The 16796-nt window shown below is 38.9% G+C and overlaps 1 protein-coding gene across 2 annotated transcripts; it reads left to right on the top strand.

Moving 5' to 3' along the window:
* The first annotated feature begins 179 nt into the window (after nucleotides 1–179).
* zc3h12b (zinc finger CCCH-type containing 12B) lies at nucleotides 180–15621 on the top strand. Of its 2 annotated transcripts, none has more exons than XM_047607053.1 (6): nucleotides 180–680; nucleotides 5106–5900; nucleotides 6042–6181; nucleotides 6341–6575; nucleotides 6946–7052; nucleotides 7156–15621. In XM_047607053.1, exons 2-6 carry the CDS (start codon nucleotides 5287–5289, stop codon nucleotides 8577–8579), a joined length of 2520 nt encoding a protein of 839 aa, XP_047463009.1. In that variant the 5' UTR covers nucleotides 180–680; nucleotides 5106–5286; the 3' UTR covers nucleotides 8580–15621. The 2 variants fall into 2 exon arrangements, with proteins under 2 accessions (XP_047463009.1, XP_047463008.1); XM_047607052.1 differs by lacking the exon at nucleotides 180–680 and adding an exon at nucleotides 687–1253.
* The last annotated feature ends 1175 nt before the right edge of the window (nucleotides 15622–16796 follow it).

Here is a 16796-nt window from a genome sequence, read left to right as displayed (position 1 = left end):
CCATATAGGGTCACGTTCAAGTTGTGTCCCTGTGCTTCTCTGAGGTTTAGAAGCATAAGATTTTCACTCAGCCAATTAGAAAAGATCAAGGAAAGATTCTCAGCTCAAATGTGGTGTTCAAGGCGCACCTCTGCATTAACACTGAGCACAACTGCTTTATTAGGTACCATGAAGAAGTGTCCTTATGTTGTCCAAATGTGATAATGTGTGTGTTGAGTGCCAGAGTAGGCACTTAAGTTCTAATGGTCTGTTTTCATTTACTTGCCACTCAAGGACATGGAACCATATATGGTTTTAATGTATCTTGATTTTCTCCATGAAAAAACAAGAAAAGAAAAATTTCCCATGCCTCCTTATGCCCTACAATAAGACTAGAGCTGAAATTTAGAGTATTTCAATGAGTGCCCTATAAAGGGTTAAATATATCTCAAAATCTGGTATTCCTACAAGTACAGGATAAGACATTCTCATTATAGGCTTTCAACATAAAGTACATTATTAAACGTCCGACTAAGTTGCGGGTAGGAGAAATCATTATTTTTTTTTTCTTTTTGTACCCCGCTATCTTTTCACAATTGAAATTACTTGTTTCCCTCCCGTTATCTGGCAACCCTGACTAAACTGCGACAGCGCCAATGGCAGCAAAACATGAAGGCGAGGAGGAGGATGACAGCAACAAGGTGAGACGAGCACCGTTCCAAGTCTGCGGCGGTGGACGGCGGCGGTGTGCGTGCACGACACGTAAAGATTCGTAAAATGCTGCTGTCGTTTCAGCCACGTCTGGGTTATGAAATGGTCGTCAACTTTATCTTAAGTTGCTGTAGTGTTCCGTAAAAATGTTAGCAGCGCACGCTCAGCTACCGAAGCTAACCGACGCTAGCAGCCAGACGTTGGAGTCAGCCTGGACGGACGGTCGCTAACTAGCGCCGTGCTGCCGTCAAACACATACAGACCGGGGTTGCCTGACAAGCCTGTCGGTTAGCGGTAGCTCGCAGTTACCGTTATACGTCTGCTTCCTAGCCGCTGATCAGCGCGGTTAACCCAGCTTGGTGGACAAATTTATGTAGCTAAAATGTTGTCTCACCAGCTGCTTTTTAGGGATATATTTTATACTACCTTGCTAGCGTGTGCTAACCACAACTCTCGGCCTAACTAAGGCTGTCAAAGCAGTTCACCCTCCCTGAACAAATTCAGTCACAAAGGAGAGGTCGTGTGGTGTAGTGACGATTTAACGCTATTCGGAAAAGTGTAATGTAAGTATGAAACGTCTTCTCGTGTCTTATTCTTTAACCATCCTCCATTTCATCCCCTCGACTCATGATGCTGTTGCCAAAGATATCGATCGCTTCAGTTTTTTCTTTTTTTTTCCCCATTTTTTTTTTATTTATTTATTTTTTTTTGACGTGTCAACTTGTTGTTAGCTGATAGATGCAATAACAGAGCAGCAAAGTTAACTTAGCAATGGGACTAATGTGGAGATGTAACGTTTTCATATAGTAAGCTTCCTTTAAACGCAGGAACTAGATCAATATGAAAAATATACATATTTACATCCTTACTTCATTTTGCCTGCTGTTGACGTCCCCTCTGCAACTTTCAATTTGAACTAGAAACAAATATTCAGTTGAATACGTTGTATATGAGTGGTTCAAATTAGCACTTAAAAAAAATTAAACATTGTTTGTTGGTTTGAACTAAATATTGTGTTGTTGGCAGAAAATGCACTTTAAAATGAGGATGAGGGCATAAAGTTTGAAGCAAGTTGTTCGTTTTGTGCCTTGTGTGCTGATATATTTGTACAGACAAATAGAGTATGTGCAGTTTTAATTTCTGCTGTTATGGAAGTAAGTTTTTCTTATATGTCTGTGTGTGTGGAGTATTTAGACAAGTTGCCCAATTTAATCTAAAACTGGCCACTGGCTATCATAATAGCTAACCTATTAATAACAGCAACTGCAGATTTTTTTTTCCATTTGTTTTAATGCAAAGAAGAACAAGTAAATTAGGAGAATGATTACATTTGATAAACTATTGTCCAAAAAAAAACTTAAAATAAATAAATAGAAATGTTAAGAAATACAAGTGTTATTTGGGCACATGGCTGTCTGCATTTTAGTCCTGGGTCTCACTGTTGTGTTCTGTCCACTTCTCTTTCTAAAACAGTGGACGAATTAATGTTAGCTGTTGTGAAATTTTTGCATTTTGAAAATTCATGCTGCGGGCCAGATTAGACGCTCTGGTGGGCCACATGTTTGACACCTGTGGTGTTACATATCTATTTGCGCAACAGCACTATAAACTAGACATTAAATAATAAATGAAAAGACTTGCAAGTGACACCTATCCCCTCCATCTTGTCTTGGAGCACGCCTGTTACAGTGAGTTTCCAAGTGATGGGCCACTACGATAAGAACTAAAAAGGAGATGATGAATGAGCAAACATAAAATGTTCACTTTAAGTTTGTGTTTATTCTTGACAGTTGCTTTTTTTATACTGAAGTGCTAACCTAACACACTTGAAATGTTGCTGTCTCTATCTTCTTTTGTATATGAAATGACCAGCCAACAGATGTAGTGTCATGATTTTCAGCCAGCATTCAGTCTTCCTATTGTAGCAGCACAGAAGTCACCGGTCTAATGAGTCAGACGATGGGAGCATAGTGCCATCGTCTGATCAGTGTCAATAAGGAAGTTAAAGCATATTTTTGCCTTGGTTGTGAGCCATTAACTTTATTTGACTTTCATGCATTTATGTGGAAGCATATTACAAATGTAAACTGATAACTTGTCCCACAGATGCTACTCATGACCTTATGGTAGAACAAATCCCAGATTTAATACAGACCCAAACACATTGACTGTTTGTTGCTGGGGCATCTTAGTTCTGCAGTTGTTAAGTTTTGGGACCTCGTAAAAGTGCTGAGAACAGAGTACTACAAACTGATTGTATTTCTTTGCATTATGATAGCAAAATAATAAAGAGGTACATAGTCAAACCAACATAATAATGATTTTGTTCTGTTTGAATGCTCGTGGTGCAGCCAATACAGCAACAATTACATGTGATTTTTGTGTACTGGTGGTTTATTTTGCAGTACCTTGGTTTCAAGATACATAACTTCTCAAGTAATAAATGCAAAAAAAAAAGCTGACTATAGTGCAGATCATCCTTGCTCATTGCTGGATGATATGTAGGGTCAGCAGTATAAAGAATATGGCTTCACGAGCCTGCTACACTTGTTGCTATGAAACCGATCTACACAAGCCTGTGTGTGTGCTGAGATAGTCTGGAGGCCTTGCTGAGACTAAGCCTCTGAATCTGGAGGTGGAGAGGAAGGGATTCGAAGAACTCTGCTCCTCTAAACATGTATTGAGATGGTCATAAAATGTCTTAAATGTCAGTGGGTTGTGTGAGCCATTGTTGTTTCTGTCTGATCCTAGCAGTTCCATGGCGGTGCTTTAACATCCCTCCCCTTTCAGTTATTTAAACGGAAAACTATAGTTTGTTCCTCATCCTTGTCATACGAGTTGTGATCAGTAGTGACTCACATTCAGACATATACCTGTTTTCTTATTAGAGTGACCTTTAAACCATTGAATGTAAAAACAGTTGTGACTTATTATTGTTATTATTAGTAGTATTATTGTATTTATTGTGAACCATTTTTGAAAGTCAAACATATGCTGTAGGTCACATATACTTTTATTTTTTTTCAGTGGACAGCACTGATGAATATCACAATAATGTAATTTGTTACTGCAGAATATGCTGTCTCAAGAGTTTTTGTGTAGAGTTGTAGTGTATCTGTAAGTGTTCTGCATTTACTGGCTGCATGAAGGGAGATGATGAGCTGTGTTTGTGTTAGTCGTGACTGGTAAAAAGGAGTTAGCTGATGACAAGGCTGTGTTGCTAAGCAACGCACATCATGGGCTGTGCCTCTTGAAGCTCGAAGCTGCCTGTATGCCTGTATTCTACTCTCTGCAAGACTGAGGGAAAGTGTAGTCAAGTGTGTCTCTTCATTATCACACTTGCAATAACATTATTCTGATTATCAATATCCCTGTGTAAAAAAATAAAAATAAAAAATCTCTTGGCACTGTTGACAGTGTTGCATGTTTTTTACTGCAGGCTCCCACGGAGCTCTGCACTGCTTTACCATAAAACAGGTTTGCTCCCTGTGGAATTCTGTGAAATTTGCATTGTCTGTCAGAGGGCTGGAGGCACAGGGATACACTATTCAGCCCACACTTTGTCTCAGGTTATCTTAACTTGTGTACTCGCCCCATCCGTGTGTCTGGCTTGAATATTGATGCATGACCAATAAGACTTTTGTGCTCAGTGACGAGGGTTGTTCTGCAGTACATTAACACATTTTTTGCCAGAAGAATGAAATTGTCACTTTAAAACATCTGTGCTTGAGAGATAGGGAAATTCTCTAGGTATTTTGTTGTCTGACGCTGTCAGATGTTTTCCACATGGTTTCCACAAGAGAGCAGTAATATTATTTTTTCTGTGTTTTTTGTTAATCTGAAAAAAAAAATGCAGTTGTGAATCATTTAATATTAGCAAATATACACAATTCTGTCCAGGTTTGTTCGTATCTGTCTCACGCAACAATTAGGGCAGGCAAAATTTACCAGCAGTTGGAATTAGCAGTTAGTTACTGCTTAAAGTACGTCATTGGTTGTACATTTTTATAAATCGACTGTTTCATCATCTCACTCAGCACAGGATTTCCAGCCCAACAAAAAAGTGTAGCCTGTAAGCTTTGCAGACTTTTCCAAGCATTTTCTTTTGCCAAGCATTTTCACAAATCACCAAAGTCATCCGTGTGGGCAAGGAACTGATGCAATTTTGTCACCTGCCTCAGATAGCAGTGTTTCCCACAGAACTTACTGATTTACCAGAAGTGGGGTGGAGGGCGGAGATGATAAAACGACTGGTTCTGAAGTATGCTAAACCACAAGCACTTGGACAGGCACATTTTTATCAATTATCCTACTATATTAATTAACTATATAAATATTTTTGCATCATGTTCAAGTGAGTTTATGTTTAGGACAAAATTACTGATGCTGACTATTGTGTGTTTGCTCCCATACAGGATTACATAATTTGATAATTTGGCTGCTCACATAGGGGACGACCATATTACTTTGGCCCTACGCAAAGACCCTGCAGTGCTGAAGTCCAAAACTGAGTATGATTCCCTGGTTGCGGTGGAGGTGAGGAAGCATGGGGTGGAATTTTGAGGTGTCAAGACGAACATGATGACAGCATGATCCATGGTGGAGAAGCTCAAAATGGAAAAACGCCCATGCAGGGAGGAGAACATTGACTCAAGCGAGGCCCAGCATGCCACTGACGAGTCTGAGGATGGAAGCAGCTCAGAAAGCGAATCAGAGGATCAGCAACATCAGAGGGTTCAGGTGAACAGTGGCTGCAGGAGAAGGGAGCCCTTGGCTGTGACGAAACCTCACCGACAACTCTGTCGCTCTCCATGCCTTGACCGGCCCAGTTTTTCCCAGAGTAGCACCGTGCAAGATTTTCGTGAGGATGACACCAGCACAGCACCAGGGATCAAGCTTGCCAGTGACAGAGACTACCAGACAAAGATGGAATTTGCTTTGAAGCTGGGCTATTCGGGAGAGCAGGTGGAGACGGTGCTCCACAAGTTGGGGGCGACTGCACTTATTAACGACATACTTGCCGAGTTAGTACGACTTGGGAACAAAGTCGAGTCTGAAATTCAACCTTGCAGTAGTACAGCCACGTCAATATCAAGACCCCCCTGTGTTAAAGAGACTGTTAGTCCAGAAGTGTCAGTGGAAGATGAATCTGTAGATACCTTTGATAACCTCAGGCCCATTGTGATTGATGGCTCAAATGTGGCAATGAGGTAAGACGCTCACAAACATATACACCTCCTGTTTAATTGATTTGTGCTTCATACAAATTGCCATTTTCTCTGAAACACTTTCTTTTTATAAAGGTCTGGTCCATGAGGTTTAAGTATACTTTTCACTGTATTGTTTTCCAGCCATGGAAATAAGGAGGTATTCTCTTGCCGTGGTATCCAGCTTGCTGTTGAATGGTTTGTGGAGAAAGGACACAAAGACATCACTGTGTTTGTCCCAGCCTGGAGAAAGGAGCAGTCAAGACCTGACGCCCTCATCACAGGTACTAAAGCCATTTATAAGCAGCTGTTGCTGTGCTCACACATTACTGATGCCATCATTAAATTGGAGCTATTTAACAGGCCAAGGTTTGTTAAGATATAACTTCTTGCTGTTTTCATAAAAATTTACATTAAAAAAATCCTTAATATTTCGCTTTCAGATCAAGAAATATTACGCAAGCTGGAGAAAGAGAAGGTCCTGGTTTTCACCCCGTCTCGGAGAGTTCAAGGCCGGAGAGTGGTGTGCTATGATGATCGCTTCATAGTGAAGCTGGCTTATGATTCTGATGGAATTATTGTGTCAAATGACAACTACAGGGACTTGCAAAATGAGAAGCCAGAGTGGAAGAAGTTCATAGAAGAGCGTCTCCTTATGTACTCATTTGTCAATGACAAGTAAGAAACTGCATTTTTACAGACAATGACTTATCTAAAATGCATTTTAGAACTGTTTCAGGCAAGAGTATGAACATTGATTTTGTGTATATTAGTGAAAAGTAATATATATTATACACTATTATACAGAATATTTTATGACAAATTTAGTAAATAGTTTAAATGGATATTCATTCAACTAATTTTATGAAAGTTTATCCTTGGCATGACCTGTTTCTTTTACTGAATCTTTTGATAATCAAATGTTTCTAAAGTTGGGGACCAATTATTAATCTTTTAATTAATCTTTTTTGTGTATATTAATATCACTTATAATTCAGTATACAATTATGCTGACATTTAATGACAGATACGTTTGGATTTTTAATAGGTTTATGCCGCCTGACGATCCATTAGGAAGACACGGCCCAAGCTTAGAAAACTTTCTCCGCAAGCGGCCTGTTGTTCCAGAGCACAAAAAGCAACCTTGCCCCTATGGTAAGCTCCATTTTCCAAGCAATGTCTGAAAAGACTTTCACTTTGGTCAGGGTGATTTAAGTGTTTATTTTTATTGACTTCATCTATTCTTTTTTTAAACAAGGGAAAAAGTGCACATATGGACATAAGTGTAAGTACTATCATCCGGAGCGCGTCAACCAGCCACAGCGGTCCGTGGCTGATGAACTACGGGCCTTTGCCAAATTGTCTGCTGTGAAAACAATGAGTGAGGGGGCTTTGGCTAAATGTGGCACTGGTCCCGCAACTGTAAAGGGGGACATTAACTCTGAGGCTAAGCGTGTGGCACCCAAACGTCAGTCTGACCCCAGCATTCGTTCAGTGGCCTGTGAACCTCCAGAGGCACTGTCTGTCGCTAGGAAGTCTGAGACAAATTCAGTGCCTTCCCTTGTGTCTGCTCTCAGTGTGCCCACCATGCAGCCTGTAAAGAGCCACGCAGCGGGGGCCTTGAACACACGATCAGCCAGCAGCCCAGTGCCAGGTTCTCTGCAGTTCTCTCATAGTTCTCTGGAGCACATGTCCAGTGTACAGTACCCTCCTATTTTAGTTACTAATAGTCATGGCGCCTCTGTAACATACAGTGAACAGTTCCCAAAGTATGACTCAGTTAGTGACCATGGATATTATTCATTGCACAGTGATTTTTCAAATATGAGCATGAGCAGCATGCATAATGTTGACAGTTTCTGTAGCATGGAGCACGAGCATGTGTATCAGAGAAATCCCAGCCACTGCCCTGAGTCCTGTCTCAGCCACTCAAACAGTGACTCATTCTCCTCGTATGGGGACCTGTACCCAAGCTCTGTTGACAGTAGCTTAGAGGAGAGCATGAAGGTGCAGCAGCAGTCTTCTGCACAGGGTAGGATGCAGGCTTTCTCCCACGGGTTTCGTCACGAAGCGCTGAGCAGAGTACAGAGTTATGGACCAGAGGAGCCGAAGCAAGTCCCCCGTAAGCAGTCTGGACCTCACCTAGCACCACATGTCCAGCATGCTGCAGTGGGAGCCAGGTCCAGCTGTCCTGGAGACTACCCCCTGACTCAGAATGTCCTCCCACCTTTGTCATCCCAACCCATGCGGTCTCTAGGTATGACTCGAATGGACAGCATATCGGATTCAAGGTTATACGATAGCAACCCAATGAGACAGAGGCGACCTCCACTGTGCCGTGAGCAGCATGCAAGCTGGGACCCTCTGCCTTGTGGTAATGAGTCCTATGGATATCATTCATATCCACTGAGTAACAGCCTGATGCCATGTTGTGAGCGGGTGATGGTCCGCAGCATGCCAGACAAAATGGAACAAATCTGGAACTCTCCATGGGAGACCCCATCTGCAGCTGAACACCAAGAGCGGTATGTTATTCCAGACCACCAGTATCAAACATATAGGAACCTTTGTAACATATTTCCTGCTTACGTAGTCCACTCAGTAATGGAGAAGAACCCTCATTTGACAGATCCACAACAACTTGCCGCTGTCATTGTCACAAAACTGAGGTCCTGCCACTGAGCAGTTTATTATAATGAAACAATTGAACGTGATGTGATGAGGGATTAAGAAGCTTAATTGCAAAGATAGGCACTTGTTAAATGTTGCTGCATATGCAACATCTGCCCTCAGGAGTTAATCATTTCGTCTTGGGTGGGAAATCTGGCTATCAGATTTTGCATCACTAAGCTAATATAGAAATAATCACCATAATTGAAGTTTTTATATGGAGTGTGGTGCAGCTATATGATATAAAGCAACACCTTATTAGAAATCTGGTTCATAACACATTCATGCTACCTGTGCAAGAGCAGAATTTGTTCAACAATACAGTCCTTATCCAGACTGGAAAATGTTCCTTAAATCAATTCTGAATTATGTGCAAGCAGTTTAAATTGATTGGATGTTTATAAGGTGTACATGGAACCCAAATAAAGTTTAGTATTAAATTAACACTTTACAAAATAAAACAGTTCAATACATTCAGTACATTCATTTAACATTTAAATACAGTAATGTTAAAATAACTAATACATAATGAAAACCTAACTCATTTTAATTTCACTCTTTGTTTCTTTTAAGTCATTACTGTCGATGTCTTGTACATCTGATATAATAGAAGAATCTGATCATCTCGCTTCTCCATTGGCAGCCATTTTGTTGTAAAAAAATAAGCTCAACAGCTCTCAGGTGTATGACTATTTTGCTGTTACTATTCTGATTATGGCCACATAAAGCCGGACTAAACCATTGGATTGGCAGATCTTTTCTGGGCACAATGAATCTGGAGCGAGCAGGAGTCCAGACTGAAATTCCCCACCAAGATTTTGTGGGCGGGCGGACATAAGCCCAGCTTCCAGGCTAGGACATTTATCATGCTCTCAACTTTGATCTTTACCTAGTAAGCTGAAGCTCCACCGCTACGTTTGTCCCTTTAGCACTTGTTAGCTAGAGCCTCGGTGTAATTTAAGGACCTGCAACTGTTACAAACACAGACTAAGAGACTAACATTTCTTTTTGTTAATTTAGCTGTAAAGGGCTGCATAAGCTGGCGATAAGCTTAGCAGTGTTGTGAGTTCAGTGTATTACTCAGAACAAAGTGAAGAGACAGTGTTTATGGCAGTAAATACCATTCACTGTTATCTCTCGTGATGTTCCTCCAAGAAAGACACGCACCTCATTTATTTGTTATTCACACCAACAGGATTGATAATGCTGCTCATTTTGGCGCTTCTGAGCTTGGATGTGGGTCCATCTAGTTAATTAGCATAAGAATCCTTGCTAAGCTATGCCTTAAAAGCTTAAGAAGTAAGTAGTTAGCTTGTCTGTTTGGTGTGCTTACTTAGCAACAGCCCAAGTGATAGCTTTGGTTTTGCTGGTGCTCTAGCTAACAGACGCTGAACGACTGTATTTGCTTGCAGTTATTAAGCCTATTGGATGTAAGTTGACTGAAAGCCATGGACGGAGTGACAAAACCACTGTCATGAAAAGTCACACTATAAAACTAACCGGATTAAAAGCATCACTGGCAAAATGCATGTATTAGAACATCTGACAAATTAATAGGGTACACAAAACTGTCATTTCAAGGAAATCACATTTCATAATGCGTTATAATGATGGTGATTGTTTTCATAATATTATATATTTCATTCATTTAATGTTGATCATTGGTTCTACAGTTTTGATGGCCAGTGGGTTAATCATCGTATTAAACCTAATCCAATCCTAATTAACATAGCTAGTTAGTGTAATTGTGAGTCAGTGTGATTGAGTAAGCAATTAAGCTACATAGCAACACAGTGAAGATGGGAAGTAATAATCAACAATGTCTCCCACATTTGCCTTATTAGATTTGACATAAGAACATTTGTACACCATGTAGCTTTTGCGAAGATCTTGCTCAGGCCCTGTGAATGTGTTATGAAAAGCATCTGAAGAGTTTCTGGTGGAGTGGAAGTATAAATAACCTTGCATAGGCCTGCCTCTACTGTAAATAGTTCTTGTGTTTTTTTGTGCATTTGTTTTGAAGATGAGTAAAGGGGAGGTAGGTGTATACCTCACAGCATGAACTATGACATTTTATGGCCTTATATCTGAATGACCTCACGCTTTAGTCATTGTCTGATTGGTTTCAGTGAAAGTCTTTGTCATTGAAGCCTCCTACTTTCAAATGTAAAGCACTATCTCAGTATCTAAAGAGATATATTTTCTCAGCCTCACTTAACAAAGCTACTATTTTGGTAGAATTTGACAGTGCACAAAGCAAGCCAAACAAGAGATTTGACTTGTATACAGGTGCACATATTTATGTACATATAATCACACAAAAGCCATTATTTCAAAGTCATTTATAAGCTGCTAAATAATGCCAAAAAAGACAGAATTTATATCGTGTCTGTATTCTACATAACATTACCTTTTTCGGTTCACAGGATCAATTTAATTACAGCATAAAGTAACATCCGTGTTTGGATAATTTCCTATTGTGTACTATATAGCTACCTTTCTGATTTTATTGGGTGCCACATCCAGGGTTTTCCTAATTATATATTTGTCAAATCTGTTGTGCCACTTATTTTTAGCGTGGAAGTATTCAAAGTATCTTTGTTTCAAACAGTAGCTCTAATGGACTCCTTCAAGTTGTCAGTAGAGCCGGTTAATTAAGTTTCACACTACCTTTACATGCACTTGAGTATTGAAGATAACTAGCTTATGCTGATTACTGACACATAATTGAAAATAATTGTTTCCTTTATCAGTTTTAAGGCATTGGGCATTAATGTGCATGGCAGAAACCCAGGAAAGCGAAGGTACCTTCGCTGTGGTAGCAATTTAGCAGAAATGCAATATTGCTACACCTAAAGTAATTACATCCAAAGGTCCTATGATCAACAAACATATTGATTTCCCTACTTTAGACATAAGTAGATTAGTTTATTAAATAGAGTCTAATTCCAGCAGTAATGAATTTGTGAAATTGAAAGACATACATACAGTATTATATGCCATCCAGCATTAGTCCGAATTTGTTTATAACAAATAAGATCCACTTAAAACATGACAAAGCTGACATGACAAAACTGTTTAGGAGTTTTTGTTACAACTGTGTGTTAATTGTGGTTTTAGAAGAGCATTTTACAAAAAAATAAGGTTATCAGATGCAATGCCTTAACCCCATTTCTGACAGTTACATGGTTTCTAATGTGCATGTAAATGTGGTGAAACTTTCAGAAATTGTTAAGTGGGGACAAGTCGTAAGAGTTTACTGCTAGTGATGGAAACCATTAAATGCTTGCACAAGGAATTCTTTACCAGACTGTATATTTAATGTTGCATTTGTCAGAGTCTGGCTGTAACAGTTAGGCCTCTGAGTGAGTTAAATATATCTTGATATGTTGTAGAGTATTAGGTTTCTTCATTTAAAAAAAAAAAAAAAAAACTAAGTGAATGCTAGGAAGCATGTTGGAGATGATATTTCCAGTGTGGCTTTTTGTGGGAGGCCGGACTGCTGACATACACATGCATAGTATGCATACATGCAGCCAGTCTCCAAGGATCATGGAAGGATTTGGCTGTGCCTTGCAGCACATTGCTCTCAGGATGCTTTCTGTTTTCTAATTTTAAGTATTTTTCCTGCCGAAAACCAGTGGTTATTGGCAAGAGTGTACTCTGATCTAGTAGTGATATATTTTGTGAAAACCCTACATGTAACATGTAGTACCTTAAAGTCACTTATGTACAGTTGAAACATGGAGATGGTGTTGCAGACCTTTGTACTTTTTGTGTATATCCTCTTTATGCACCTTGGGATCTAGAATAGTGGGCTGACAGGGTGGATTTATGTGGTGCAACTTCAGTCGAATGAAAATGTGTTGGTTGTCTGTGAGGGTGCATTTAAAAACCATCTTCTGAGCAGAAGACAATTCTAACAAGTGATCCTTAAATACCTCCCATTAGTGGGCCTAAGAATGCTAATGTCTGTTAATGGGTATTAACCATGAAGTTTGGTGTTGCCCCAGATTATCGAAACAAACCTATTACTTAACACTTAAAGGATTTCTCTGATACTGTTTCTAACTCGCCCTCTGGACAAAGCGCTGGATTAACCATTAAGCCTACAGTTGTACAAGTTGTACCATGTAAAGCCAACCCCTACAGCAAAACCATGCTTCGAGTGCATATAAAGGGAAATGCCACTTATTTTCAGAATTCAGGAATGGTTATGATAGACCAGCTATGAAATTGCATGAATGAACATTACAAATTTGCAGCATAGTATCACCTAAGATTGTTTGTTTGTTAATATCAAATAACCTTACTATAAGTGGAATAACAAAAAATACATTAAGGGACATCACATTACATGAGGGAAAATTTATTGGTTAGGAAAGGGTTCATACTAACACTGAATTTAGAACTGAGTGGTATTACTCTTTAACAGGGCTAATTCTGCAAGCCTGACTTTGTCTCATTGGTGGTGCTTTCAGAATATATATTTCTTTATAATGTTTAGGTACTACCGTGATCTATGACCAGATATAAAGAAGAAAAAAAAAATGAAAAAAAAATGTTGAATGTGTTTTTGCCCAAATGAATTTTGGGCTTTGCTGACTTTGTTTTTTCATGAAAAAAGACGAGGCCACCTTAGGCTGGCTGTCTGTTCATGAGAAGGTGAAACAAACCGCCTAAATGTTTCTTCATGTGAAACAATCAGATTGCAAGGCTGCTGTCAAGGTTGTTTCTGGCATTTGGCTAAACGTTTGCGTGCAATCCTTTTCCTCGACATGGTTGAACTGTCGTAAAATAGAAAAATTAAAACCATCAATGCTTAAAACCTAAATGCTGTCAGTGCTAAAAGAAATAAAATCAACACTGTTGCTCATTGTGAGACCAAACTGAGGTCACAAGCATTTTGGCTTTAATGTAATAAAATGTTTCTTAGTGATGTTGAGATTCTTGTTTAATCTGAACTCTGAAGTAGTCTATTGCCCTGATGAACTGTGTGTTTGGGAATTTTGAGGTTTATGCTAAAATCATGCTAGAAATGATATTTTTCCATCTAATAGTAAATCAGTGGGCACAGTGAGTGGCATTCATAGATGTATAAGGCAGCTAAAACAGTTTGTGACAGACTAAACATGTGGACTGTAATTTACAGGACATAAAATAAATGTTAAATCAGTTTAGATTTTGGCAGATCTAAGTGGAATCCCATTAGTTTATGGTTTCTTAAAGAGGATCTCACTTTTTCATTCTAATTTTGGATTTTGCTCACTAGCTTGTGTGTTTCCAGCACAGTGTTGGCTTCAATTCAAAGTAAACAAAAGAGAATAGAAATGTAGGAGCATTGTATTTATTATTGATTGTTTATTACAGACAAAGTGTTCTCCAGGGAATAGACTACTTCCCCAACCAAAACAAAACAAAAAAAAACTTCTATGGCTACGAAGGACTTCTGATGTGCCAATCCAGTATTTTACTGGTTTGTCAGATTGTTAAACTAAAGGCCAGGATAGTGGTTCATAGTCCCCTCCCTCTCTTTCTAAGTGCCGCAAACAACTAAGCCACAAATGTCTAGAATTGACTTTTGCTTGTTGATACAAATTGTATCTATACCTTGAATGTAACAAAATATGAAATGTATAATATGAATATAATAGTTTTATTTAAATAAAGGGGGGGAAAACAATGCCATAATGTTTGTGACACTGTGTGTCACTGGGAGTAGCCCATTGGTATGTACTAACTCTTACTGGGTACAGTAGTTAATTTACAGGGACATTTACGTGCTACTTAAAGGTGCACAGATACCCTGTGTACAGCAGTAATCATGTCCTCTCTGTACATAGTCACACGTGTGTGTGTATATATATATATATATATATAAAAAGAGATCTGTAAATGTAAGTTACTTAAGTTGTTGAAATACTTCAGATGAGTTCTGTGTTGTAACTCGTGCACTTCGTTTAAGTGCATCGATTTCCTCTCAACCGACATGTCTGCTTTATGCTATTTTAATGGGAATTTCAAGTTTTTTGGATATATTTTGCCTAATAAAACATGCCAAAGTTATTCTTTGGCGGCTTCAGCACACGGGTTGTCATGCAATGACCTCTGTTTGTCTGAGGGCAGAGGATGTTGGTCTCTTTCTCACTGTAAGCTGTGAGAGCAACTTAACATCAAACACAAATGAAGGGACTAGCCTGGAGGTTAAAAAAAAAATGCACACAGGAACAACAGTCATTGGCTGAACTCCTGCTTTCAGATGATGCTTCACATGACTGGCAAGACAGGCTGCAGTAACATAATGTACTGAGTGGATGGTAAACTCAGGGCCAGTTCTCATCCGGATTTGTGTTTCATGTTGACTGCTGTTTAAAAATGCTGATGCTTCTTGAGACTGGCATTAATTGGAATGTTTGGCTGTTGATTTAATGACTAACCCTCCATGTTGAATTGTGTTTTCTTGGAGTATTGAATTATTCACCAATTGTAATTTAATACTTTTGCTATCTGATGCCAGCTATTATTAGACTTGTGCTATTTTCAAGACTGATATTATATTGAGTTCAGAATCAGTTGTTGTTGGCTAAGACCAAGACCAAAGTGATTTTGATGTGTACACATTACGTCTTGCAGTTTGTGCTACTGTGGATTTGCTGGTGTACAAAATGCCACAAGAAGAGGCACACACATTTAAACATGACTGTACATAATACAGTATACCGTGTAATACTCAGGTTAAGTCACACAAACATTTTAAATCACAGACTTGGTTGTTTTCTAATATTGAGAAATGCAGTGGTCACCTTTCTAAAGTGTAGGTCTCCTGTTTGAATAGACCATTGTATCTGCAATGTAAAAAGGGAAATATAAAGCAAGTTTTTTTGTGTGTGTTGTGATGATCTGCAGTATTGTAATCCACATGGACTGGAAAGCATTGCTTTTATAGACCAAAATATACAAAAATAGACTATTTGGGTCTGTGGACTCAAACAAAATGTAAGTCTTAATGACAAACTGTGTTTCTCTCCCTAAATAAAGTATAATTCTGTTCAAACTGTCTTTTATGCGTTTTTTATTCTCAACTCAACTACATTCACTGCACAGTCTATTATGTACAGTAGTGAAAAGCAATGGATTCTAATATAACAGCCCTGCTGTTATCTTAGCTTCGTGAAGATTGTGGTGTTCAGCATGTGTTTAAATTATCTGACACAGATGTTGATTCAGCTGTGTTTTCATTTTGGAGACTGTGGTTTTTCGTCCTATTGACATTTTTTTTACTATTGGTCAACATGCCAGGCTGAATAACTGTTTTAGTTTTTCAGTTTAACAGCACCACAAACTACATCCTCTAAAATGATCATCCAGCTGTATTACCACCTTTCTCACACAGTTTGAGCATGAACTAAACAAACACAGTCATGAAGCTTAGACTGCTCTATTAATGTGTACCAGCAAGTGATTCATCTGTGGGATACATTAAAGGTTTGTCTTATCTTATGTTCATAGTGGCCAAAAACAGTCATTGATATCAAATAAAATGACTGGAAACTGTTGCAAACTAGGCTTATAATATACAGGTTGTTTAAAAGAAAGATGACGGACTGATCAATATCATATGTTAGATGCAAGCCTGGCTTTGCTGTTACTAGTTTCTTGTAATGCCTTGAAGCACTTTGGTTATACAGCTACTGTAGTCTCACAACAGGTTACAGCACATGCACACTACCTGCTGGTTGAATGGTGTAATAGCTAAAGGCATGCGTCACTGAAACACACACATGTAAACGGGCATTAATCATTTTGCATGAATTCACTGAAGCAGGGAAGAGTAGCAGCTAAAAGTATTTGTACATACATTATACATTGTATGGAAAAAAATGCACATGATCTGTCCAGTTAGCACCATCTTAGTAAAGGTCAAATGTTCAGACATTCCTTCCATAAGCAAGTGTAGAAAAGAAATTCCTCAGCATTATTATCAGCTACTGCATACAGATATAGTGACCTGAGATAACAGTGAATTCCAGAGGGCTTCTTACACTGCAGAGCTGCACTATATACATATACACTATGTGGAGTATACATATGAAAATATACATGCTTTTGTTAGGATTAGTTTATCAAAGAAGTACATTTGCACCATAGTTCACCTGTTTGGTTACTAAGGGATTTGGCATGTCCTTCAAATGATCTGCTTTCTTTTGCCACTAGAGATTAAGACACTTT

This window comes from Mugil cephalus, chromosome 15 (genome assembly GCF_022458985.1).
Source record: "Mugil cephalus isolate CIBA_MC_2020 chromosome 15, CIBA_Mcephalus_1.1, whole genome shotgun sequence".
Lineage (NCBI taxonomy): Eukaryota > Metazoa > Chordata > Actinopteri > Mugiliformes > Mugilidae > Mugil > Mugil cephalus.
The sequence above is the reverse complement of the archived record's forward strand: the minus strand, read 5'-3'. Positions and strand labels throughout refer to the sequence as shown.

Coding starts and splice junctions, on each gene's coding strand:
- zc3h12b (XM_047607053.1), top strand. CDS start 5,287: ATGGTGGAGAAGCTCAAAATGGAAAAACGCCCATGCAGGGAGGAGAAC. Junction 6,576..6,945: donor TACTCATTTGTCAATGACAA/GTAAGAAACTGC, acceptor GATTTTTAATAG/GTTTATGCCGCCTGACGATC. Junction 7,053..7,155: donor AAAGCAACCTTGCCCCTATG/GTAAGCTCCATT, acceptor TTTTTAAACAAG/GGAAAAAGTGCACATATGGA.